We start from the raw sequence: 27,277 nt of genomic DNA, 5'->3' as shown, positions 1-27,277 counted from the left end.
CTCTGTGTAAAGAACCTACCTCTGACATCTCCCCTATACCTTCCCCCAATCACCTTAAAATTATGTCCCCTCCTGACAGCCATTTCCGCCCTGGGGAAAAGTCTCTGGCTATCCATTCTATCCATGTCTCTCACCATTTTTAAATTGCCACCGTTGAGGAGAACCATCACTTTTCTTAATCTTAACTAAAAAGATAAAATAGTTTTTAAAAATGAAAATGTTGACTGCAGAGGTTATAGCATGACTGTTTAGCACAGGGCTAAATCACTGGCTTTGAAAGCAGACCAATACAGGCCAGCAGCACGGTTCAATTCCCGTAACAGCCTCCCTGAACAGGTGCCGGAATGTGGCGACTAGGGGCTTTTCACAGTAACTTCATTGAAGTCTACTTGTGACAATAAGCGATTTTCATTTCATTTTTCATTCATTTCACAGAGATACAGTTGGGGCTTTTATGGAAACATTTTGCAGGAATTGAAAACTGTCGTATGAGGCAGTAATACTCATTAAACCTGCAGCTTTCCGAGCTTTGTGCGTACTTTCTTTCACGCAGAATAATTAATGACAGCATGATTCTACTTTGTCATGCAGAAACCCGCAGTGGTGGTTCAATTATGTATCATATTCATATTTATCATTTGACTCTGGCTTTATAAAATGTATAACTGGCAGTGTTGCGATCCAATCCACCTCCTCAATGAACTGTGACAAATTTTTTAAAAACATGCTTTCCAAGTGGGTGCGGGCGAAGCGTTTGATTTGAAAACCTCGATGTAGAGTTGCTGTAAATTTGGTTACACCCTTCCAAGGAGCACAGATGTTTAAATCAGCAATTTTAAAGTTGCTGCTCATTGTTGTTTTCTTTTAACTCAGGAATTTGCCTGATCTTACAAATCTAGTCCACAAATATGCAGGTTAGGTGTATTGAACGAGCTAAATTGCCCCTTAGTGCCCAAAAATGTGTACGATGGGTGGGGTTATGAGGATAGAGTGGGGGGGGGGGGGCGAGATAGGGTGCTCTTTCAGAGGGTAGGTGCAGACCTGATGGGCCGAATGGCCTCCTTCTGCACTGTAGGAATTCTATGATTCTATGTAAGTATTCTATCTATTAACAGGCCGAGCTTTGGAAAAAAAATTACATGCCCATAATAATATGTCGGTGCAAAGGATAACCTTGAGACGGTCATGGCTACACAAAGAAAGTCTCCACTGATGCATCCACTGCATTGTCATAAATTCTCAGAGGTTCTATAAACCCATCACAAACAGCTTTTCTGCAGTCTAGTGATGTACACCTTTGTGTGGTGTGGATTACTAAGGTTCAGGAAAACTTCTCATTAGAATTCAAATCAGTTGAAGTGTAGATGCAGATAGGTTTAGACTTGTGTGCCAATCACATCATATTTGGCTCAGTTAACTTTCTTGTAGCTGTGGTGAATTTTTCCGTCACAGCTTTCTGTCATTTGACTTAGTTCTGACAAACGTTTAAAAAAAAAGAGAAAGAAAAACCTGTATTTATATGGTCCCTTTCATGACCTCAGGTACCAAAATACTCCATGGCTAATCAAGTACTTTTGAAGTGCAGTCACTATGGTAATGTAGGATCCACAGCAAACTCCCACCAAAAGCAGTAAGATCATGTCCAGATAGGTTACTTTTGTGATGTGGATTGAGGAATAAATATTGACCTGCACACTGGGCAAAACTTCCTTCCATTTCATTGAAATATTTAATCTTTTACATCCACCCGAGAGGGCAGGCATGGCCTGAGTATAATGTCTGATCCAAATGATGCCACACCTGATAGTGCAATACTCAGTTTCTGCTGGCACTTTTTCAGTTTTAGGCTTCTGTCCTGGGCTGGGACTTGAACCAAAAACCTTCTGACTCTGGTGACAGTGTTACCACCTGAGTCACAGCTCAATACTGGGGTGAAACTTCATCCTCATAATGGATTGATGTCAGGCGTGTTAGTTTGCTAAGAGATACCGGTTTAACAGACTTGGCTCGACAGCTGGTTTGTGATGCAGAGCAAGGGCAGCAGCGTGGGTTCAATTCCCGTATCGACTGAGGCTTTTCACAAAGGCCCCTACACAACCTTGTCCCTCGCCTGAGGTGTGGTGACCTCAGGTTCAATCACCACTAGTCAGCTCTCCCCCTCAAAGGGCAGAGCAGCCTATGGTCATCTGGGAATATGGGGACTTTATCTTTACCTTTACACAACAAGAGTTGTAAAATTTACCGTGGTGTGAACTTCTGTTCTGCAGTTTCCTTGCTTTAATGATGACTTGACTTTACATTATCGGAAAGCGATTTATTGTGTTAACAAATAATGCCTCATCACAATGGACCAGATGACATGGACCCTCAAATGTTTTGTACATACACAAAACAGTTCTGATAGAAAAATGTACATGATGCAGATAAGATTATGGGAAAGGTTAACACCCCGGATTGTGCCATGAAAGAAACAGTGCAATCATCATTCAATGCTATTTATGCACAAACCTGGCACCAATTGTTGATGATATGCATTTCCGTATGAAAATCCAGAAGTAGTTTTTTGAGATGTGCCACTCCTCTGTGACCTGCACAAAAATACCATCTCACCAAATGTATTGACCGTGTGAGATTCCTGTTATGATGTAGGCAAGGATAAAATCCGGCAAAAAGGTTACAGCTGTTCATTCCAGTCTAAGTAACCTTTTAAAGACATTTGCAATAATTAATTATTGCCAACAACCTCTCTGGCATTGGAAATCAAGGGCGGGATTCTCTCAGCCCTGGGCCGGGCCGGAGAATCCCCGTGATCGGGCCATGCTGCCCCGACTCCGGCATGCGATTCTCCGCAGAGCAGAGAATCAGCGCCATTGGCGCCGGCGTGGTTGGCGCGGCGCCGGTCGCGGGCCGCTCTACGTAGCCTGCCCGCCAATTCTCGGGCCAGGAGGGGCCGAGCGGCTGCCGTAGAAACGCTGAGTCCTGTCCACACCTGCTCTCAGCTGGTGGGAACTCAGCGTGGAAGGTTCGGGTGGTGGTCTGTGGGAGGGGGAGGGGGGCTCCGACCCCAGGGGGGGCCTCTGATGCAGCCTGGCCCGCGATCGGTGCCCACCGATTGGTGGGCCGGCCACTTTGGCTGGGGGACTCCTTTCCTACGCGCCAGCCCCTGTAGTCCTGTGCCATGTTGCGTCAGGGCCGGCGCGTTGAAGGAAGCCACTGCGCATGCACGCGTTGGCGCCGGCACAACTGCGCATGTGCGGATCCCGCGGCGGCCAGTTCATGCCGCAATCGGCAGCTGGAGCGGCGTGAACTACTTCAGCGCCGTGCTGGCCCCCTATAGAGGCCAGAATTAGTCCTGGGAGCGGCCCTTTCACGCCATGGTAAAACGTGATGCCATTTCCAATGGCGTGGACACTCTGTCGCGGGATGAGAGAATCCCACCCCACATTCAATAAGTGTGGAGTCTTATTCTTTCAGATTTTAATTACTGTTGGAGATTTAATTCTATCGATGGAATTTTCTCTTTTTTTCCCCCCCAGAGTGTCAACTGGGGTGTGAAAAGCTGGCCGCATTGCCAGTTTTTCCTGCTGAATTTTGAGACACCCTGAAAAGAAATCCTGGGATGGGTTCTCACAACGTCAGTCAACAGAATCCGCACTGCATCATGGCCCTTTGGGGCAGTGTCAGGGCACTGCCCAGGCATGGCCCTCTCCCACTTTGACGGCTGTACTTAACTGTATGGCCCTGGCAGGGATCGTTCGCCAGTTTCCTGTCTGTCAGGACCTATTGTAAACCCCGCTGACGTGACGCGATGCCGGCAGGGGTGTGTGTGTGTGGGGGGCGTAAATCCTTATGTGGGGGATTATACAGGAGGGAAGTCCACTAAAGACATTCAAATATATGGTAATGGAGTACCTGTCATTTCATGGGACTCCCGTTGGATTCTCTGCACCCTCTGGCTTTTCCATCCACTGAAAATGGGGGTTAAAAACTCCCCCCTATATTTTTACTTTTCTTTTCTGCCTGTTTTCTTTCTCTCTTATATTTCAAACTTTCTTTTGTTTCTGTATTTGGTTTGGTGATTATTTCAATATTCTAATCCATGTTTCGTGGGTCAGAAACTATGGATCATGAATGATTTTTCAATCTGATTGCGTGAGGAGATGCAGATTTTCTTGACCTTATATCGAGATCCAGATATATTATAAATGATGAAAGATGGCCCATTATATTACTGGAAAGTGTACGCCAACACCTACACAATATGTTAGAAATGTTTTGGTCGATTTCTTATGTGTGACTAATGTTAGTTGAAGGGTTCTCAGATTATTTATTTCTCTCGTGAATGTCTCTGCTTTGTGCATTGGATTAGAAGTTGCCTATCATGTCTTGAGTTTCCTGTATAATGCCTAAATTAGCTTTGTTTGGATGAGCATTTGTTGTGTTACAGTGATGGAGGGCTTAGGATGATGAGGATGTGTAATGCACTGTAGTGGTTGATTTGTCAATGATTCTTTGAGAAAAGGAGGGTGAGAGTGGTTACTGAGTTCAGTGTGACTACCTCACATCAATGGTAGTAGATTACTGGGTGTATTGAAACACCTGTAAGAATTATATTGGGGCCTCAAAAAGTCAGCAGAATGGCAGGAGCTTAATATGTTTTCCAGCATTCCTTGTTCAGCCAGTGATAGTTTAGACTGTTGTATGTAGCAGAATTCCTGACTTGGAGGCAATTGGAGCAGGAGAGGTTTTCCATTTAGTTCATATTTTGTTCAATGATAAACAATTAACTCCATATGATCTGCTTACATTTTAATCTCTCCCCTGTTAATATTGGGAGTTAAAATGGTGCTGCCCATCCACCTGACTGTTCATGGATATTGGCTTGTGATTTCATTAACTTCAAGCTTTGTAGGTCTTGAGTCCCTCTTCAACATTCCTTTATTCTTTTTCACAAATGACCTGATGAGCGGGGATTTAAAAATAATCTACCATCAGAAAGTTAAATTGTTAGCAAAATAATTCAAATATTTGGATAGAAGTTAGTTGAACTCAATTGTTTCCTTTACACACTGGGGACACTTTCTATTGATATGACAAGCTTCAGCAAAGGTCTAAATATCTTTCTTTATCAATTGTTTTACTATTTTAGTACGTGGAACATTTTTGTCACACTAGCACGGTAAAGAATGCACTGCGGGTTGGTCATTTCGTTTAAAATTTCTTCTGTACTGTGATGTTCCATCCAGGAACAGCACTATGCAACAGAATTAGTTTAGGCAGTTGAGAGGTTTCCCTGATGCATTCATAGAATTTACAGTGCAGAAGGCCATTCAGCCCATCGAGTCTGCACCGGCCTGCATTAGGACCCTTTTGGAAAAATGGTGTCCGTGTATGTTTGAAATGCCACTTCATTTGGCCTGCTGAACAAATCATGATGGTACCCGTTAGTAAACAGCATTTGTGAACCATGTTGAAACGGATTCTCACCACCACGAAGGGAAATTTCTGGTTTGGAATTTTGGGCTTCTCAGGCACTTTAAGTGCTGGGGCAAAATTCTCCGGTATCGGCGCGATGTCGGCCGACCGGCGCCAAAAACGGCGCAAATCAGTCGGGCATCGCGCCACCCCAAAGGTGCGGAATCCTCCGCATCTTGGGGGGCCCAGCCCTAACTTGAGGGGCTAGGCCCGCGCCGGACTGATTTCCGCCTCGCCAGCTGGCGCAGAAATGACATTGCCGGGCTGCGCATGCGCGGGAGCGTTAGCGGCCGCTCACGGCATCCCCACGCATACGCTGTGGAGGGAGTCTCTTCCGCCTCCGCCATGGTGGGGACCATGGCGAAGGCGGAAGGAAAAGAGTGCCCCCACGGCACAGGCCCGCCCGTGGATCGGTGGGCCCCGATCGCAGGCCAGGCCACCATGGGGGCACCCCCCGGGGCCAGATTGCCCCGCGCCCCCCCCCCCAGGACCCCGGAGCCCGCCCGTGCCGCCTTGTCCCGCCGGTAAGAGAGTGGTTTAATCCACGCCGGCGGGACAGGCATCCTAGCAGTGGGACTTCGGCCCATCCGGGCCAGAGAATCGCAGCGGGGGGCTCGCTAACCGGCGCGGCGCGATTCCCGCCCCCGCCAAATATCCGGTGCCGGAAAATTCGGTAACCGGCGGGGGTGGGATTCACGCCAGCCCCCGGCGATTCTCCGACCCGGCGGGAGGTCGGAGAATCTTGCCCCTGATCTGTAAGATACCTTTACAAAGTGGGTTCACTGGATTCCGTGATCATCATATTGGGAATTTCCGGTGTTATAAATACCGAGTTCATCATACAGTGTAATATTTTAGAGGTAAATTATCATTCTGGAAAGATTATAGATTAACTGTCGAAAATGGGATAAATGCAACTAAAGCAGCGTGAAGATTTAAAATGTTGGGGCCATGTTGACCTAAGTTAACGGCTAGGAAAGTAAGATCATAAAGCAGATGGGCTTATTAGTTGAAGAATTGAAGACAAGGTGCTCCACTGCTTGCAAAGAAATTCAGCCAAGGCAATGGCCTTGTTTTGGGAGTTTAAGCTGCAATTAATTTAAATGCATTCATTGAGCTCTGGAAGGCTACGTCATAATGGAATTGACGGAGTGTAAGAATGTTTTAGCATCTCAATTTATCTCTGTGTTTGCCGAGTAAGAGCGTGTTCTGTGGCAGGGGAAAAGGTGCTGCTGTTAGTAGGTTCCAGGCGGTAAAAGTATTGTTGTTAGCTGATTCTGTGCAGGTAAGGCTGAGGAGAAGTTTTTTGGGGGGCGGAGGGGGGTGGCTGCAAAGATTGCAAAAGATAATTAGCTCCATGCCGGGAAGGATTACAGCGCAGAAAAACCTCGACGAGCCATTGACAACTTGTAGCTAGGAAGATTTGGGCTAAATGAAATCCAGGTGTAGTTCCAGCAAAGTGAAGCTAGTCAACTATTAAAGAGCTGAAATTGAACTAGTAAATGGAGGCCGGAGTGCAGACTCAGAAATCCAGTGGAACAAAGTCTCGGGAGATGAGATTGAAACCCTGGCAGGAGTGCAGTCATTGAGACAGTCTGAGTTGGAGTGGTTTTGAAGGAGTTCAGAGGGTTGATCTTCGAAAATGAAACGTTTTCAGTCCCTCATGAGGGCCCAGTAGCTGGGAATTTCTGGCTTGCCGTGGCATGTCTTTCTGTGGCCTAGCTGGTTCGCCATTCGCTATTGGCAAGATCTTCCGGCAGTCGCAAGGAAGGTAGGAAAGACCATTGACTGGGGATAGGAGAGCCAAGGAAGTGAAGGAACACGTGGCCTTAGAGCATTTCGGGAATTTCACAATGGACTTGGCTACTTACCTTTTTCTTGTTGGAGTGAGGATTGGAACAACTACATCTCCTGTGGCCGCAAAAGTCACCATGGCTCTAAAATGTTATGATTCCTTCCAAATTGCTTCTGAGGATGGCAGCACCACGTCAGTTTTCCACACACTCAGCGAACCGGCAGGTCATTGAAGCAATGTTTATGAGGTATGAAAAACATTTGCTTTCCAGTTGAGGCTTATAAAATATCATTACAAATCCCGACAACGGCAAAATTCATTACACAGACACACACATCTTTGAAGATAAGTCTGGCCCAACCCTGTTTTGCACATCCTCAGAAAGCCCGAGGCTATAAAGACATTGCATGCGAGACTGCACAGTTGCCTCCTTGTTTCCAAGATTTTAAATCCAAACTTCGTACATGTATATATGGAGGAAATCTGGGGTGAGAAAAAGAACATTTGTAGTTAGATTTACGTGTTCAACTGTTTTTAATATTTGTTTTGCATTAAGACCATAAGACCATAAGACATAGGAGCGGAAGTAAGGCCATTCGGCCCATCGAGTCCACTCCGCCATTCAATCATGGCTGATTTCAACTCCATTTACCCGCTCTCTCTCCATAGCGCTTAATTCCTCGAGAAATCAAGAATTTATCAACTTCTGTCTTAAAGACACTCAACGTCCCGGCCTCCACCGCCCTCTGTGGCAATGAATTCCACAGACCCACCACTCTCTGGCTGAAGAAATTTCTCCTCATCTCTGTTCTAAAGTGACTCCCTTTTATTCTAAGGCTGTGCCCCCGGGTCGTAGTCTCCCCTGCTAATGGAAACAACTTCCCTACATCCACCCTATCTAAGCCATTCATTATCTTGTAAGTTTCTATTAGATCTCCCCTCAACCTCCTAAACTCCAATGAATATAATCCCAGGATCCTCAGACGTTCATCGTATGTTAGGCCTACCATTCCTGGGATCATCCGTGTGAACCTCCGCTGGACCCGCTCCAGTGCCAGTATGTCCTTCCTGAGGTGTGGGGCCCAAAATTGCTCACAGTATTCTAAATGGGGCCTAACTAATGCTTTATAAAGCTTCAGAAGTACATCCCTGCTTTTATATTCCAAGCCTCTTGAGATGAATGACAACATTGCATTTGCTTTCTTAATTACGGACTCAACCTGCAAGTTTACCTTTAGAGAATCCTGGACTAGGACTCCCAAGTCCCTTTGCACTTCAGCATTATGAATTTTGTCACCGTTTAGAATAATAGTCCGTGCCTCTATTCTTTTTTCCAAAGTGCAAGACCTCGCACTTGCCCACGTTGAATTTCATCAGCCATTTCGTGGACCACTCTCCTAAACTGTCTAAATCTTTCTGCAGCCTCCCCACCTCCTCCATACTACCTGCCCCTCCACCTATCTTTGTATCATCGGCAAACTTAGCCAGAATGCCCCCAGTCCCGTCATCTAGATCGTTAATATATAAAGAGAACAGCTGTGGCCCCAACACTGAACCCTGCGGGACACCACTCGTCACCGGTTGCCATTCCGAAAAAGAACCTTTTATCCCAACTCTCTGCCTTCTGCCTGACAGCCAATCGTCAATCCATGTTAGTACCTTGCCTCGAATACCATGGGCCCTTATTTTACTCAGCAGTCTCCCGTGAGTCACCTTATCAAAGGCCTTTTGGAAGTCAAGATAGATAACATCCATTGGCTCTCCTTGGTCTAACCTATTTGTTATCTATTCAAAGAACTCTAACAGGTTTGTCAGGCACGACCTCCCCTTACTAAATCCATGCTGACTTGTCCTAATCTGACCCTGCACTTCCAAGAATTTAGAAATCTCATCCTTAACAATGGATTCTAGAATCTTGCCAACAACCGAGGTTAGGCTAATTGGCCTATAATTTTCCATCTTTTTCCTTGTTCCCTTCTTGAACAGGGGGGTTACAACAGCGATTTTCCAATCCTCTGGGACTTTCCCTGACTCCAGTGACTTTTGAAAGATCATAACTAACGCCTCCACTATTTCTTCAGCTATCTCCTTTAGAACTCTAGGATGTAGTCCATCTGGGCCCGGAGATTTATCAATTTTTAGACCTCTTAGTTTCTCTAGCACTTTCTCCTTTGTGATGGCTACCATATTCAACTCTGCCCCCTGACTCTCCGGAATTGTTGGGATATTACTCATGTCTTCTACTGTGAAGGCATTGAGTTGCCTTCGATCTGCTGGGAGGTTTTACAGTGCCTGCAGTGATACTCTAACAAGCAGACCATATGGTGACCATAACACAATCCCTCATTGACTAGCGTGCTAGAATTTATGCAGCAGAAAGTACAAAGCCCTTTGAACACAGTATCGTGGTTCTGATATTTTCCTGTAGTGCACAGTATATTTCTTGCTAACGTTGTAACACTGATTGTAATGCATCTGAGGTCTGCCCCATTTGAATCTCCTTTGTCATTGGTCCTCCAGTGAGTGAACACCAACACCAGGATACTCAACCTCCACCCACATTTCGTTGATATTTGACCTAAAATTGTAGAAAATTAAACATGAAAAAAAAAATCACAGGGGCTCTGGAAATCTTCTTTCTCGTGTTCTGCAAGATCTTCAGAATAGCTTGGAAGACATATCTCACTGCCTGTCATTTACTTCTTGAAGAATCTTTGTGACTGTTATTTGCTTAGTACATAACTATTGGCTGAAACAGCCCTTTCTTTTCAGATGTAATGGCTGGGATTTTCCAGCCCCGTCGTGGTGGGACCTGCCGCAGGGGTTTCTGCTGCCTAGTCAAAAGTCCATTGACTTTCGGCAGGACCGGATGATCCCAGTGGCGGGTGGGGCTGGAAAATGCTGCCAATTCTGTAGGATCTCTTTATCGCCATCCATGGTGCAATTTTCTGATTTCCTCCTTGGAAATACCAGTTCATGGGTTTCAACTGATATGGTAGCACAGTGGTTAGCTCTGTTGCTTCACAGCGCCAGAGTCCCAGGTTCGATCCCCGCTTGGGTTACAGTCTGTGCAGAGTCTGCATGTTTGCCCTGTGTCTGCGTGGGTTTCCTCCGGGTGCTCTGATTTCCTCCCACAAGTCCCGAAAGACGTGCTTGTTAGGTGAATTGGACATTCTGAATTCTCCCTCTGTGTACCCGAACAGGCACCGGAGTGTGGCGACTAGGGGCTTTTCACAATAACTTCATTGCAGTGTTAATGTAAGCCTACTTGTGACACTAATAAAGATTATTATTATTATAATACATATGGGCTTCCATGTGCTACCATCTTCGTAGCGCTTCACAATACAAATACCTGATAAGAAACAGTGAAATCATCTGGGATTTATTTCAGTGATCTTGGTTGAGGGATGAATACTAGCCAGGACACTGCAAGCAGAATTCTCCTGTTCTTCTTCAAAGAGTGTCTTGAATTTTAATATCTACCCGCGAGGGCCGGTCCAAAGTCCCATCTGAATGCCAGATGTTTTCAAGCCAAGCACATTCATTAATGATTGATAGATTGAAGATATTCTTAACATTTAATCTGTTCCTGTGCGTGCTTCCTTTACTTGGCTCAAATATCCCTGGCCCAATCCCTCCACTTGACTTGCAGAGTCCCATAGTTAGTTTCCTTTCCCTCATTCTTGCATCACAATATACAAGGTATCCATTGCATCTTAGCAGCACCCAGAACATTAATCACCATTGGGGACAAATTCTGAATTGCTCAGGGTGCTGCACATTATCATGTTGCCTCGTTATTCTGCAAGGTATTCCATGTTCCTGCATGTCTATTCACTTGTGTCATTGTTGAACCATGTCCTTTTGATGCCTATGATATCCTGAAGTATTCTAGCTCTCCCATTTTGTTGCTAAGATTTCTGGCATTCCAAAATGCACGACATTTTATTTTGGTTTCGTCCAATTTATACTCTGCTCATGATAGAAAGCAGCCTATCTGGCTGCATCACAGCCTGGTATGGCAACTGCTCGGCCCAAGACCGCAAAAAACTGCAGAGAGTCATGAACACAGCCCAGTCCATCACATGAATCTACCTCCCATCCATTGACTTATCTACACCTCCCGCTGCCTGGGGAAAGTAGGCAACATAATCAAAGACCTCTCCCACCCGGCTTACTCACTCTTCCAACTTCTTCCATCGGGCAGGAGATACAAAAGTCTGAGAACACGCATGAGCAGATTCAAAAACAGCTTCTTCCCCGCTGCTACCAGACTCCTAACGGCCCTTTTATGGAATTACCTGATTAATTCTACACTCCTGTATGTTTTAACCGATGCTGGTGCCTATGTATTTACATTGTGGACCTTGTGTTGCCATTTTATGAATTTTCTTTTTCTTTTCTTTTATTTTCATGTACTAAATGATCTGTTTGAGCTGCTCACAGAAAAATACTTTTCACTGTATCTCAATACACATGACAATAAACAAATCCAAATACAAGACTGGCAAGATTCAACTTACATTGGACACTTTCATATTGCTCTTTGGGCAGGAAGCTCACAGGATTGGGAGAAGTGCTCCTTTTACACCTCAATATTGCCCTGTAGTGATGTCAATGGCGATTAGCTTGCATGGACTATAAACCCAGTATTGCATTCAGTGTAATCAATTTTCCAAAGCTGAAAACTAAAATCTTAAAATGTCTCTGATCAATTGGAAAGAACTGGACAAGGGGAAATCTGAAAGAAACTTGGGTACATCACTCACTATGTCTGAATAATGTGAGGCAAGAAATGAAAAAAAGAGCTATATCAGCAAATTGTACTGAACTCAAGTTCAAAGAAGTCACGCTAAAGTTGTAGAATCCCACACTCTGGTCAGACCACATATATGGCACTAGGTACAGGTCTGTTCAGCAACAGATAGGTGCAATCCAGTTATTGTGGAGAACAATGCAGCTGATTTTCCTTCCTGGAAGATACAGAGTGGCAAACCTAAACGTTCAAACCCTACTGTGGCATGTTGTGAAATCAAATTCAGTGAATCTGGTAATCCTGTGCAGGTAACAGAAATTGACCAAGGGAGCTGCCAGATCATGCTTGCAATCCAACCACTGGATCCTAGTGTTCTGCAGGCCTGCACATTTGACTGCCTGCATGATTTCAGTTGACTATGGCATGGCAAACTGTTATGTATTGTATATTATGCATCTTTGTGTAATGTGTCACATGATTACGTGATACCATCGTCAGAAGCATTTGGGTGATTTCCCTCCCTTCCACCTTGGACTGTGAGCAAGCATCGCCTCTCTAATAAAGTCTGACGATCTGGTTAAGAAACCTATGGTGTGGCAACCTTTTCATCCTTTGTTTCTCCTGTAAAGCAAGAGCAGAATAACGAAAACCTAACAGCGAAGGTAAAGCTGGAAACGAGTAAAAATAGTGAGAAGAAACAATTCAGATCTGGACCTTGAGTCACTGATCAATTTTCAGGAAACCACTTCAACATCATTGAACCACAGTCCAACCAAGAAAAGAAATTAAAGGGGAGGAAATGTAAAAAGAATTTATTACAACTTACGAACAGGTCACTGTAATGGCGAGAAACATTAGTGCTATGGAACCATTTGATGAGACTGCGGAGGTTTGGAGCTCCTGAGAAGAGAGATTTCAATATTACCTGGTTGCAAACAGCATACTGTATGAAATTAAAGTAGCAACTTTGTTGAGTGTAATAGGACAGAAAACTTTTATGGAAAGATACAGAAACTCTTAGAAAAGTAGAAGGTTTCGAAAATACCTTGGGGGAACCCAAAATGCTTAATGGCAAGAGCTGTGCCATATGCCATCAAACCAAAAGTTGAACTGGAACTTGGAAAATTGATCAAAGCTGCAGTGACCAAGTCTGTGACAATGAGCATTTGGGCAACCTCAGTTGTACCAGTTATCAAGTCAGATGGGTCTATAAGAATATGTCTTTAACGCAGTGTTATGTGCCGACCAGTATCCCCTACCATTAATAGAGGAACTATTTCCTGGATCTCTGGATGGACAGCAGTTTAGTAAGTTAGATTTATCCCAATTGTACCTCCAGGTGAGGTAGCAGCTGAGTCACAACCTCTTCCAACAATTGTAACACATGAAGGACTGTTCAGGCACAAGCGCCTACCATTCGGAATAATGTCAGCACCGGCCCTATTGCAAATGTCCATGGCTTCAACGATGTTCAATGTTATTTGGACGACATCTTAATTACTGCCAGGACTGAACAGGAGCACCTAAGGAACTTGGAAGACACATTGGAGCATCTTAAAAGACACAACCTTCATAGCAAGAGAGGGAAATGCAAACGTTCCAAGTCATGACTACATTATCTTATTAATAATAATAATAATAACAATTGCTTATTGTCACAAGAAGGCTTCAATGCAGTTACTGTGAAAAACCCCTAGTTGCCACATCCCGGCGCTTGTTCGGGGAAGCCGGTACGGGAATTGAACCCGCACTGCTGGCTTTGGCTATCTTGGCTTTGTAATTGATAAGGACAGGCTCCATTAGGGACCTAAGAAAACGACTGTAATTTTAGTTCTAAACGGCAGAAATTTTCACAACTGAGATCTTTTTTAGGACTCATCAATTACTTGAAAAATGTATTCCAAATCTCGCTAGCATATTAAAACCACTCCATACATAATTTTGTGTGAACCAACAATGAACCTGGACAAATGATGGCGAGGGGGCATATAATGTGTTGAAGAAATCAAAAGTCTTAGTTCATTTTGACCCTAAATTGAAAATACTACTCGCATGTGACACATGCCCTATGGCGTGGGTATAGTTGTCTCTTATATAATGTCAAATGGAGATGAAAGATGAATAGCTTTTGCTTCAAGAATTTTGACAAGTGCTGAACAGAATTATGCTCAATTGGAAAAGGAAGCCTTGAGTGTAATTTTTGCAATAAACGATTTCATCACTATCTGCATGGAAGAGTTTTACCTTGTTAACAGACCATAGGCTTTTAACAACAATCTTTGGTCCATACAAAAGAATATCATCTCTAGATGCGAATCATTTTCAGAGATGGTCCCTCATCTCATCAGCAAACAATTACGAGATTAATTACAGAAAATCTGAGCAACATGAGAACACCGATGCTCTATTATGTCTATCAATTCAGGACAAAGCCAAATCACAGGAGAACTATGTGTACTTTTCCTCGGTTGATAATGTACCTATTACAGCCTCTTAAGTGCAAAGACACACAAGGTCAGATCTGGGGAAGGTCATGGGCATGATGTTGAACTGTAGACCACTGGGTAAACAGAGGAGAATCCAAAATTCAAGCCATACCGAACAAGAGAAATTGAGAATGGTACAAAACTGAGTACTTGTGTGAGGGTTATCATTCCCCCATGTTTGTGGAATGGTATACTGGATCAGCTCCACGATGGACATCCAGGAATCGGACGGGTGAAAAATCTCACAAGGAGTTATTTTTGGTGGCCAGGACTAGACTTAGATTGAAGAATGAGTAGGGCAGTGCCTGTATTGTGCTAGCATACAAAATACTCCCACCTCTTTAACCACTTCACCCTCGGAATTGGTCAAGACAGCCGTGGCAAAGAGTACGTACCGATTTTGCATGACCAACTGAAGGATATCTGTTTCTTGTCCGAGTGGATGCACATTCACAAGTGGTCTGAAACAATGATGATGAAGTTGGCGACTACGGAAAAGACAATCGAATGACTGGACGAAGCATTTGCACATTTTGGAAAGCCGGAGCAATTAGTTAGCGATAAGGGAATCAGTTCACATCAAAGGAATTTGTGAACTACCTTAGAAACTACGGCATACAGCATATAAAAACTGTGCCACATCATCCTTCCATAAATGGATTGGCAGATGGTTGGTCCAGTCATTGCAGAATGCCATTAAAGGATCAAAGGATGATTGACCATGAGCTAAAAGAGTGAACAATTTTCTCATCCGACAGAAACACCAACCCAAAACTCACCAGCAATATTGTTTCGAAAAAGGAAGTTGAGAACTAAATTTGATTTGCCTGACAGTTCTACCATTATAGAGTGACAACAACAAACACAAATTACACGCCATGAACAGACTTCTTATACGGTGCAGACTGATGATGAGAGAGTTTACAGATCACACCCTCACTTCAAAAAGAGAATTTGCAGAGTCGTTATTTGAAAGGTCAACATCTGATGCTCAACATTTGGAAATCCCTGAACCCATGAACATGATTGAGTCGAATTTAGACCAGAACAGTTGAACCAACAGCATCTGTAGAAGCTGAAGAAGAACCAACTTTATCCGATAACGTGTCTGAACCAAGTGGTGAACAGACTAGCGAGAGTGTGAAAACAAAGACCCTCGAATGATGGATTCTGCTTCAGCAGATTCTCATACTGATTGTGTATATATTATTATGGGCCAGGGTTTAGAGAAAACCAAAGTATATCATGGAGTTCACCTGACCCACAACTTTAATAGATTTTGGTTATGGGGAGTACACGGGGCCACTTTACAGGTGTGATACAACAGAGATCTAAAGTATTTTTAAACAAAAACAATGTTCATTCTATGAATCCAGTTAACATTTTATAAACACACAGTAAACATCAACTACCAACACTGATACCCCCTCCAAAGATACAGTACTCTATAGGTAACCCTTAGTAACTTTCCTAACAACATCCATAAGTCAAAGACCCTTTTTAACAAAGACAGTAGGTTTGCATTCCTTTCAGAAACAGGTATTACTTTGAAATCATCAAGTGATCTGGAGACATTCTTTAGTATGCAGAGAGAGACCCAAAATACAGCTCCTTGGTTTGAATGCAGCTCTCCAACTGAAAACAAAACTAAAACTCAGAGCCAAAAACAGCCTCCAGCTCAAAATGAAAGTAAAAAGCAGAGCCAGAGCTCAGATCCACCCACACAATGACATCACTATAGCCACTTGAGAAGGCAAACATTTCTTAAAGTGACATTCCCATGACAATATAACTGTGTATAATGATACTTGGTCAAAGAAAATCTAGTTCATAGTGAGTGAGGTTTGAGTTAATGTTAGTTATCATACTCCTGAAGTAAAGGAGGAGGGATGTTAAGTATTGTAAACCAATACATCCATGTGCAGTGTGTAAAATGATTGCATAGTGACATCATCAGAGGCATTTGGGAGATTTTCCCTCTCTTCCATCTTGGACTGAGAGCAAGCAGCACCTCTCTAATTAAGTCTGACAATCTGGTTAAGGAACCTATGGTGTGGCAATCTTTTCATCCTTTGTTTCGACTAAAGAAAGAGCAGAATATCTAAAACACATAAACCACTTAAATTTTAGCAATTGCTTCGGTGACAGCCCATAACCACCTTCTAAAGGACATCAAGGGGTGGGTCATAAATGTTGCCTTGTTGCGTCATTCATTTGCCGAGGATAAATAGAGTTCAGGATGCATTAATGCAGCTGGCCACAGGAGCACAGGTACAGTATTACAATGAGAATATTTCAGAACAGATACACAATAGCTGATTGATAGCAGGTTGCCAAGAAAGGTGATTGAAAAAAAGGCACTGAATATAAGGCTTCTAATTTTGGAAAAAATTATATCACATGTTATTATTCTAACTAAGAAAAAAGAACCTCAATGAGAAAAAGCCCATTTGCTCCTTGGACAACCGATAATCTACCTGGTCATCATGGATTTGGTCCATCACACTGAAGCAGTTGAAAACAGCATTGTTGGAATGCTCCCTGATCCACAAAGCAAGTTCCAGAATATTCAGCTACCCTCATATCTTAGCATCTCAAGGTACTTTCAATATTTACTGTTCAGTGACAGTCGACTGAAGTATGCAGAAGAAACTCTCATGAGTAACACTGTTGGGAATAATTATGTTGTGTTATCAACTTCCAGAAATAGAACCCTAATATTCAGTGGTTTGCTTTCAAACACATTTCTTGGCAACTCTAAGTTCGTTGTTGATCAGCCTCACTTGGCCTGCTTTGAAATATTTTCATTGCAATACTGTACCTGTGCACGTATCTTAATGCATCAATGTAGCTTTCAAAACAATGGGCTTGGAAATAGTTTCCCTTAATGTGACTTCGGCAGGAGACCAATGGAAAGACTTGCCACAGCTATACTGGGAGATGGGTGGGGATGGGGGAGCGGGAGTTGATGGAATTTCACAGCAAATCTATGGTGACATTGGATTAGAAGCGCTGCAATGTGGTTGCAGCCAGCTCTATCTATGGACTGCTCTGCCATACACATTTGTAAATTGTCCATTTTGTAAATTGTGAGAACTGGCAATGAAAATAAAGTAAGAATTGTAGGGAGATATTTAATCCACAAGGACAGACCTGTGGGAGGTTAAAAAATGTAAAGGTCAAATCAGGCCCTAACCTATTTCAACTTCTGATTTTGTCAGAGATTGATCAGGGAGTAAGTTCAGGGGCAACTCTGTCAGTAAAATCTTTTCAGGAGGCTGTGTGTCTCACAGGGTTTGTTTTTAATCCCATTCTGTCTTGGTTTCTTGGTGCTCAGGAACCCTGCCGGTAAAAGGAGGTGGGGAAACCACATACATGAGAGAAGTGCATTCACTGCTCTGCTTGCGGACCACAAGGAACAGAATGTTTTCTCTGGGCCCAGTACACAAACCTCTTTGTGGTGATATGCCTGTAGATGGTGTTGTATATAGCTGGTGCGGCCTCCAACCAGCAGGTGGCAGTACAGATCCACCATGCGGTCCCGAGACAGTGGTCATGGGACAAGGCACTCGGATATAAGTTGGAACAGATGCGGTGATCCACAGAAGGTTATAAGACATTCATGAGGACAGTCGTGCATAGGGGTATTTCCAGGAGAGTATAAAGAAACTCCATGATAACTTGTTCTGTATCTGATCATCACCTTACCATGGGTGTAGTCATAAAATCCTGGTTTGGGCAAGTCACCAGTAGTTCTGTAGATTCCTTGCTAGATAATGAACACTGAATATAACACACTTTGCGATTCACTGTCTCTCTCTCTCCACCCCCCCCCCCCCCCCCCCAACCACCACCACAATCCTTATTTTTCCAACTCCAGCCCTTACCATGATCCCTGTTTGTGGCCACACCCTTGGCAAGATCTCCAACCCTCTCTCAATCCCTACAATCTCCTACTTATTTAGCAACTTTTCTGATTCCTGCAGGACATCTGGGAAGCTAGTGCTCCCTTGTTTCCCATCTGCTCTCACCACTGGGCTGAGTAAATATCTGGAACAATATGCATCCACTTGTGAGGTGACCGTTAGAAAGGTGCATTATGTCATTCATCAGGCTGCTGATTGTTCTATGTTTGCTGGGAAATTCTGATGAGATTATCTTTAGGACAGGTAATTGGTATGACGTGTTATTCTCTAACTAATCCCACAAAATTCCTTTGTGCACGCAGCACAGCATGATTTGCAGCCTGACTATCTTGAATTTGTATAAAAATCCCAGAGGCACCAGACATGCCAGTTTATGAACAGTTCTGAGCGGTACTAAATCTCTTGCTGCACTGCAGAATAATGGAACCATCACAGTATGTCTGAAATTGAAAGCATATATGAGGCTTTAAAAAAAGAATGGTCAAAACACCATTTCTGGATTAAGGCTTTTGACACTTGCCAGAGGACAAAATTCGTCCCAGATATGATCTAAGTCCTCTATCTGCAGGTCTGACGAACAGCAAGGGGATAAAGTTTAACTTCAATGGGTGTGCAAAATAGGTCACAGAAGACTTGTTACTCGTTGAAATAAATAGAAATGAAAATGGGTTGTATAATGGTCAGCTGATCCACTACCATGTATTTTTAAAAATTCATTATGGGATTTTGGCATCACTGGCTAGGTCAGCATTTATTGTCCATCCCTAATTTCTCTTGAGAAGGTGGTGGTGAACTGCCTTCTTGAACCGCTGCAGCCCTTGAGGTGCAGGTACACCCACAGTGCTGTTAGCAGGGAGCTCCAGGACTTTGAGGTATTTTGCAACCCCACAGAAACAGAATTTTAGCCACATTTAATTTGCTCCAACAATCGTTCAATACACATGACTTGCATTTTAATCAGCTAACTCTGCAATGTAACTTTCACTTACCCTCAATTTTATGGCCACCAGACAGATTTTTCAAATGTGACCGACGTTTTAAAATTCCAATAGCGTGTTTTAAAACTGGATTGGGATTTAAAATGCGTGCATTCGTGTTCATTATCAGCATGTGGGTTTGGATGTACTTGATCAGGGGTTGGGTCAAATCTGGGTCCTGTTCATTCAATGTCCTCCTGCTTGGCAGGTTTGGCAGCGCTTTCATATGAACAGGCAGGAAGGTGGCAAGTGGAGACCAAACTGTCTTCTCACCTTCACCACAATTAATTCCATGGCGGGAAGGCTTGTGGATAGCCTTCCTGCCTTGTCACCTATTGATGCTCTTAAGTGGACAATTAATGCCTACTTAAGGGCCTCACTCCATGGGCCCTCGTGTGAACCCAGCAACAGTCAATTAACATGACAGGCCTTCCCTAAGACAGGTGACCAGGGACTCCTGCTGGTTCTGCCCCCCCCCCCCTCCATTGTCTAGGGAACAGCCTCTCAGCAGTGATTGCCCTCGCGTTGGCCAATCAGTTGCCCTGGGGTGTGCTCACTACCAATTAAGGATGGCAGGCAGGCTCCTGAAGGTAGAGGCCTAATTGGAGGCTCTCCAGCTCAGCCAGCTGGAGGCGAGAGCAGGAGAGCCAATGTTTCCAACTTATAAAACTAAAACATGTCCACAGCAACCAGACTATCATCGTGGAAAGGAATCCACCCTAAATCAATGATTTGGAACGCTGTCCAAAAAGGATGAGTTGTTAATCTATTTGGAAAAATTAGTTTCAATATTTCAAATTGGCAAATTGCCATTGTCTTTCCAATAGAAAATTCACATCAGCAGTGGTTAGCAAATTAATGGTTAAATAATTATAATTTCATCAAAATCTTTAGGTACATATTGTGCTCTGGCTGTTACAGTTTCAGTTTTTTTGATTAACGTTTGATTTAAATAATAACTTTACACTGAAATATGTATTATTCTGTCAGTTGTAAAGTGTGCTTTTACCTCATTTGCCTGAAAAATAATTGGCAGTTGATGATGATTGTTTAGGTTTGAGTTTTGTTTCTTTTGGAAAACAAATTACATATTTGAGCCAGGTTTTATTTAACGTTGTAAAGTAAGAAGATACATTTGTGAAACATGTAAGTTAGTATCTAATGCTGTTGTTTCACCACAAACACAATGGAAAGTTAAAGTTGGTAATGGACTTAAAATTAATATCGGATTTGTGACCTAATATCACATAATATTCCATAATAAACCATTAGGGGATCGGTGGGGTTGATCGCTTCTAATAAGACCACTCACTGCAAAGAAGTGTGCTATCCAGGATCCAATATAGCATCACAGAAAGCAAAATGAGTTCCGATGGCAGGCCATAGTGTGCTTAGAAATGGCCTATTGGGCAGGTAGAACTCTGCCAATAATTAGATTTCAGTGTGTGCAACCAGGTGAGACACAGTCGACACAGCACGCTCTTGAGTTCCTGTGCAATGTGGAGTGCTGCAGGACCAGCTGGGAAGCACATTATGCAACTTGGCATATGCTGCGATTCTCCCTGCTTCAAGAAAAGCTGCTTTGGCACCACAATTGGCAGGTACAACTCTTGCAAGCACAAATGAAGCATAATTGCTTCATGTATTTCACTTGCATCAGTGCCTGCAGGCATCCCCAAGTAAAGCAGTAACTTTAAAGTGGCAGTGTTTCAGCCGCGCATTTAAGAAACGGTTCTTGACATTTAAGAAATACAAGAAATAACAGAGACCTGATTGACATAAAGCCCTCGGGTAATTCCATGTGCTTTGCTGTCAGTTATGCTCTTCGAAGTCGTCATTTGGTCAACACCGCATAGCATGTTCTAAGTAATTTCCTGTTATTTGAAAGTAAACAAGCAACACTTCACTGTCTCATTCATATTTCTTTAGTTTGAGTAAGCAGAAGACTTGTTGATTTTCTCTTTTATTCCTGTTGTGACAGCTGCTTGCGGAGGGAATCTGACAGGCCCTGCGGGTGTCATTTTATCACCTAACTACCCACAACCGTATCCTCATGGAAAAGAATGTGACTGGAGGATTAAAGTCAGTCCGGACTATGTCATAGCACTGATATTTAAAAGGTAACTTAAAAATCCTCCTCAGTTAAATATCCAGCAGCAGAATTGCATTCTATGGGCCATAGCTTCCGGACTCCAAGGCGTTGTTTCTATGGCGATGGGATGCGGAGGACCCTAAAGATGAACTGGGGAATCCCCCCACCCCACGCCTCAGAGATTCCCAGACCTGGGAAGTGCAAACTTCCCACGGGCAATTGTCTTGCGCTGGGAACCAACCAAATCACAAAGTTTGGATGATTTCAACATAATGTTACCCAGGAAAAGTTTGAATAATTTATTAATAATATAGTAATAATCTTTATTAGTGTCACATGTAGGCTTGCATTAACACTGAAATTAGGTTTCTGTCAAAAGACCCTAATTGCCACACAACAGCACCTGTTTTTGTACACTGAGGGAGAATTCAGAATGTCCAAATCACCTAACAAGCACGTCTTTTGGGACTTGTGGGAGGAAACCGGAGCACCCGGACGAAACCCACGCAGACACAGGGAAAATGTGCAGACTCTACACAGACTGTGACCCAGGTCGGGGAATCAAACCCGGGTCCCTGGCACTGTGAAGCAGCAGTGCTAACCACTGTGCTACCATGCTGCCAACTCCTAACCTCTGGGTAACTACGGCAGAGACCAACACTGACGGGCCACCACCATCCGACACATCTGGCACCGCGGCCACCTCTCGATGGGAATTCCCCCAACACCCTCCCAGGCTCACCTCCCTCTACCCCGCTCCCAAGAGCTGGCCCAACGTGAGCCCCCCCCCGCTCACAAATCCTACCCACTTATCTTATGGAAGACCTTTAAATCTGGCTGGACCTTCATAAAGAAGGACCCTAGCTAACTTACCTTTGATTCTACATCCCTCAACACTAAGCCCCGTGGACACGCTGCACTGCCCAGATCTTGACCAGCCTGAGCAGTAATTTTAGGCAAGGTAGCATTGGTTGGATTTCAAGGTAAGCATTTTCGAGCAGAGTGGCTATCTGACTCAGTTGCCACTCCACTGGAAATTATGGCCTATATGTTGCTGTAAAGGCATGCTAATTATTAATGCTAATTGCCCTACGTTTGTGGTGAATTATATCAAAATCAGTATTTCTGCCTTACCTCCTTTTGATCTTAACTATTTTCCTTTAGTTTCCACATGGAGCCCAGCTATGATTTTCTTCATATCTATGAAGGGGAAGATTCCAACAGCCCTCTAATTGGCAGCTTTCAAGGATCACAGTCCCCCGAGAGAATAGAGAGCAGTGGTAATAGCCTTTTCCTGGCCTTTCGCAGTGATGCCTCTGTCAGCATGGCAGGATTTGCCATTGATTATAAAGGTATTAGTGTCCTTGCTATCTGATTAATGGTGTTTTAATGCTTAATTCATTTTTAGATTCTGTAACTGTAAACAGCATCTTCCATTTGAAGAAGTGATATTCACTTAAAACCTATGGGTTATTGGAGAAACCTTTTGTTTTAAACTAATTTCAGTTCCTCATCTCCAGAAACACTTCTGCTTTCAAATTCTTAATCATTTAAATGTCATCCTAAGTATTTGTCAGCTTCTTTCTGGATTGTGAGGGATAAGAAAGCTGATGTTTGGATGTGATACTAAATGCACATCAAGTTTAATCTGAAGCAATACTTTATTTTTCTACACAATATTAGTTTTGAATATTCTAATTAGGCTTTTAATTTTTACAACAAATAGCTTTTTGCATAGATGAAAAGGAAAATGGAAAACGCTGGAAAGCAGAATTGCACTGCAGATCAGTTGGTATCTGAAAGGAAAACCAAAGGTTAATGTTTCACAATGAGGTCTGATGGAGGTTTCCAACATAAATATTTTTTGTTTTCAATGCTCACTTCAAATAAACTTTTTAAAGGCAATAGTATAGGGTAACAACATGGATAATGATAACCAGCGTGTGACAGGAAGGGACAGAGCACAAAAGCTGAAAGGTGTGCTAGCAGGTAAGGGCAGTGTTTGCAAAGATAGTAAAAAGACAGCCGAAAGCGAGATTCTCCACTCCCGCGCCGGTTGGGAGAATCACCTGGGCCGCCAGAATTTCCCAGGACGCCGGTCTGACGCCCTCCCGCGATTCTCCCAAGCGGCGGGAACAGCCCCGTCGAGTTCCACGGGCCGCAGGCCGGAGAATCGCCGGAGACACCCAAAATGGCAATTCTCCGGCACCCCCGCTATTCTCAGACCCGGATGGGCCGAGCGGCCAGGCCAAAACGGCGGGTTCCCCCCGGCGCCGTCCACACCTGGTCGCTGCCGTCGGGAACAGCGTGGGAATGCTGGGGGGGGGGGGGGGCGGCCTGCGGGGGGGGGGGGGGATCCTGCACCGGGGGGTACCTCAAATGTGGGATGGCCCGCGATCGGTGCCCACCGATCGTCGGGTTGTCCTCTCTGAAGGAGGACCTCCTTCCTTCCGCGGCCCTGCAAGATCCGTCCGCCATCTTCTTCCGGGGCAGACCCGGAGAGGATGGCAACCACGCATTCGCGAGTTGGCGCCGGCCAACCCGCACATGCGCGGGTGACGCCAGTTATGCGGCGCCGGCTGCGTCATGTATGCGGCGCCGCCTTTACGCGGCGACAAGGTCTGGCGCGTGTAGATGACGCAGCCCCGATCCTAGCCCATTGTCGGGGCCTGAATCGGTCAGGATAGGGGCCGTTTCACACCGTTGTGAACCTCGATGGCGTTCACAACGGCGTGGGCACTTCGGCGCGGGAGTGGAGAATCCCGCCCCCTGTATCTGTATGTGCATCACATATGTAACAAAATAGATAAATTGTCAGCTCAAAGAGAAATAGATATGTACGATCTGATAGCCATCATAGAGATATGGCTGCAAGGTGACCAAGGCTGGGACCTGAGTATTCAAGGTCGTTGACATTTCACAAGGACAGAAATCCAGGAAAAGGATGATGAGGTGTCTGTTACTAAGGATGACAGTACAATTGTTAGAGAGAGATCCTGGTTCTAAAGATCAAAATGTAGAATCAGTTTAGGTAGTGACTTTAATTTATGTATAGATTGGATGAATCAGATTGGCAAAGGTAGCTGGAAAGATGAATTTTTAACAGTGTTTTAGGGACAATTTCTTAGAGCAGCCAACCAGAGCAGACTATTCTAGACCTGGTAATGTGCAAGGTACAGTACTTACTGACCTTATAATAAAGGAGTCTCTAGTTATCAGTGTTCATAACATGGTTGAATTTTGCTTCAGCTTGAAGGTGAAAAGTGTGGGTCTAGTACTAATATTTTAAACTTAACTGAAAGCAATTACAAGAGTATGAAGAATGAGTGAACTTAAAGTGTACTTGGAAATTAAGTTAAAAGAAAGAGCAGCAGAAGGGCAAAACGGTGGCACAGTGGTTCGCATTGCTGCCTCACAGTTCCAGGGTCCCAGGTTCAATTCCAGCCTCTGTTGACTGCGCGGAGTTTGCACTTTCTCCTGTGTCTGCGTGGGTTTCCTCCGGGTGCTCCGGTTTCCTCCCACAGTCCAAAGAAGTGCAGGTTAGGTGGATTGGCCATGGTAAATTGCCCTTAGTGTCCAAAAAGGTTAGAAGGGGTTATTGGCTTACGGGGATAATGTGAAAGAATGGGCTTGGGTAGGGTGTTCTTTCCAAGGGCCTGTGCAGACTTGATGGGCCGAATGGCTTCCTTCTACACTGTAAATTCTATGATTCTAAGCTGAGCAGAGATGCAGTCGCAGACAGTTAAGGATATATTTTGTAACACTCAGCAAAGATACATTCTATTGCGAAATAAATATCATAGGGTAATAATGCACTCACGAAGGAAGTTAAAAATAGCGTAAAATTGAAAGAGAAAGCATACAATTGTGCAAAGATCAGTGTAGGTCATATGATTGGACAGAATTTAACAAACAGCAAAGAGTGTTTAAAAATGATCGCGGGAAAATGAGAGAAAGCTATCCAGAAATATAGATAGATCATTAATAAGGAAAAGAGTAACTAAACTGAGAGTTGGGCATCCAGAGAATGGGGAGTTAATAACGAGAAATAAGGAAGTAGTGGATACATTCAACCGATATTTTGGTCTGCCTTCATTGCAGAAGACACACATAGCATCCCAGAAATACTTTTAAATCAACATAGAAAGGGAAGGAAGAACTTAAATAAATTCCAATCACCATGAGAAAAGTACTGAGTAAATTATTTAAACTGAATGCTGATAGGTCTTCAGAACAAGATAGGCTCCATTCTAGGGTCTTACGAAGTGGTGCTGAGATAATAGATGCGTTGGTTGTAAACTTCAAAAATTCCATCGGTTCTGGAAAGGTCCCATCAAATTAGAAAAGTGTGAGTAACTCCTCTTTTCACGAAAGGAGGGAGTCAGAAACTTGGAACGACAGGCCAGTTAGCCTAACATCTGTCATAGAGAAAATGCTGGAATCTATTATTTATGGAGGTTATAGCAGGGTACTTGGAAAATATTCATGCAATCAAGCAGAATCAAGATGCTAAGATCTTGTTTGACTAATTTCTTCGAGTTCTTTGAGGAAGTAACAAAGGGGATCCTGTTGATGTACTTGGTTTTCAAGAACGCGTTTGACAGGGTGCCACTTCAAAGGTTATTACACAACATAAGAGCTTGTGGTGTTTCCGGAGGTTGGGAGAGGCATGGATAGAGGATATTTTTAGCTAACAGGAAGCAGTGGGTAGGAATAAATGGGTTATTTCTGGGTTAGCAAGCTGTAACAAGTGGAGTGCCACAGGTTCGGTGTTGAAGCCTCAACTATGAAATCTATATCAAAGACTTGGATGAAAGGACCATTGACATGGTTGCAACATTTGCTGATGTCACAAAGAAAGGTAGGAGCATAAGTTGTTAGAGGACATAAGGGGCGGGATTTACCAAGCAACCCATCGCATGTTTCTCGGCAGGCAGCCTGCAATTAGCCAGCTCCGGGATTTTCTGGTCCCGGCGTTGTCAACGAGGTTTCCCGTTGAATACATCCCTTGCCGCTGTGAAATCCGGGGCGCGGCGCGCCAAAAAGGGACCCGCCGGCGTGAATGGCCGGAAAATCTCACCCAAAGAGTCTGCAAAGGGTCGTAGATAGGTTAAATAAGTGGGGGGGGGGGGGGGGGGAATTGACAGAAGGTGGAATGATGTTTGAAAAGGAGAACTTGTCCACTCTGGTTGAAAGAATAGAAGGCAGTATACTATTTAAATTGTGAGAGATTGCAAATAGAACTAAATGGTGCACAGGGATCTGAGTGCCTGGCACAGAACTCACAAAAGAGCAGATGGAGCAAGTGATTAGGAAGGCAAATGGAATGTTGGCATTTATTGCAAGAGGAATGGGACATAAAACTAGAGAAGCTTTGCTAATGTTGTACCGAACTCGGTTGAGATTACATGTGGAGTACTATGTAGAGTTGATACTTCCTTAATTAAGAAAGCATCTAATTGCATTTGAAACAGTTTAGAGAAGGTTCACTCAACTGATGCCTAGATGCGAGGATTTGGTTGGGGGGAAGGGGAAGGAGGATTATCTCACGAGGAGAGGTTGGGCTTGTTGGTCATTGAGAGGTAATCTTACCGAAACATACAAGTCCCTGAGGGGACTTGACAGGATGGATGCTGAGAGAATGTTTCTCCTTGTGGAGAGACTTGAACTAGGGAACACAGATTAAAGAAGTTTCCCATTTAAGCTGGAGATGAGAATTGTTTTCTGTCAGAAGGTCATTAATCTGTAGAATTCTCCCTCCCCAGAG

The 27,277-nt window shown here is 43.9% G+C and overlaps 1 protein-coding gene across 1 annotated transcript in view; it reads left to right on the top strand.

Moving 5' to 3' along the window:
• Positions 1–27,277, top strand: part of LOC140410474 (CUB and sushi domain-containing protein 1-like) — a 3,392,839-nt gene that overhangs the window by 2,751,560 nt on the left and 614,002 nt on the right. Inside the window, exons 28-29 of the mRNA XM_072498599.1 lie at positions 21,400–21,538; positions 22,675–22,862. Coding sequence (XP_072354700.1) covers positions 21,400–21,538; positions 22,675–22,862 — 327 coding nt within the window. The remainder of the gene's footprint in view (positions 1–21,399; positions 21,539–22,674; positions 22,863–27,277) is intronic.

Source organism: Scyliorhinus torazame, chromosome 4 (genome assembly GCF_047496885.1).
Source record: "Scyliorhinus torazame isolate Kashiwa2021f chromosome 4, sScyTor2.1, whole genome shotgun sequence".
NCBI lineage: Eukaryota > Metazoa > Chordata > Chondrichthyes > Carcharhiniformes > Scyliorhinidae > Scyliorhinus > Scyliorhinus torazame.
The sequence above is the reverse complement of the archived record's forward strand: the minus strand, read 5'-3'. Positions and strand labels throughout refer to the sequence as shown.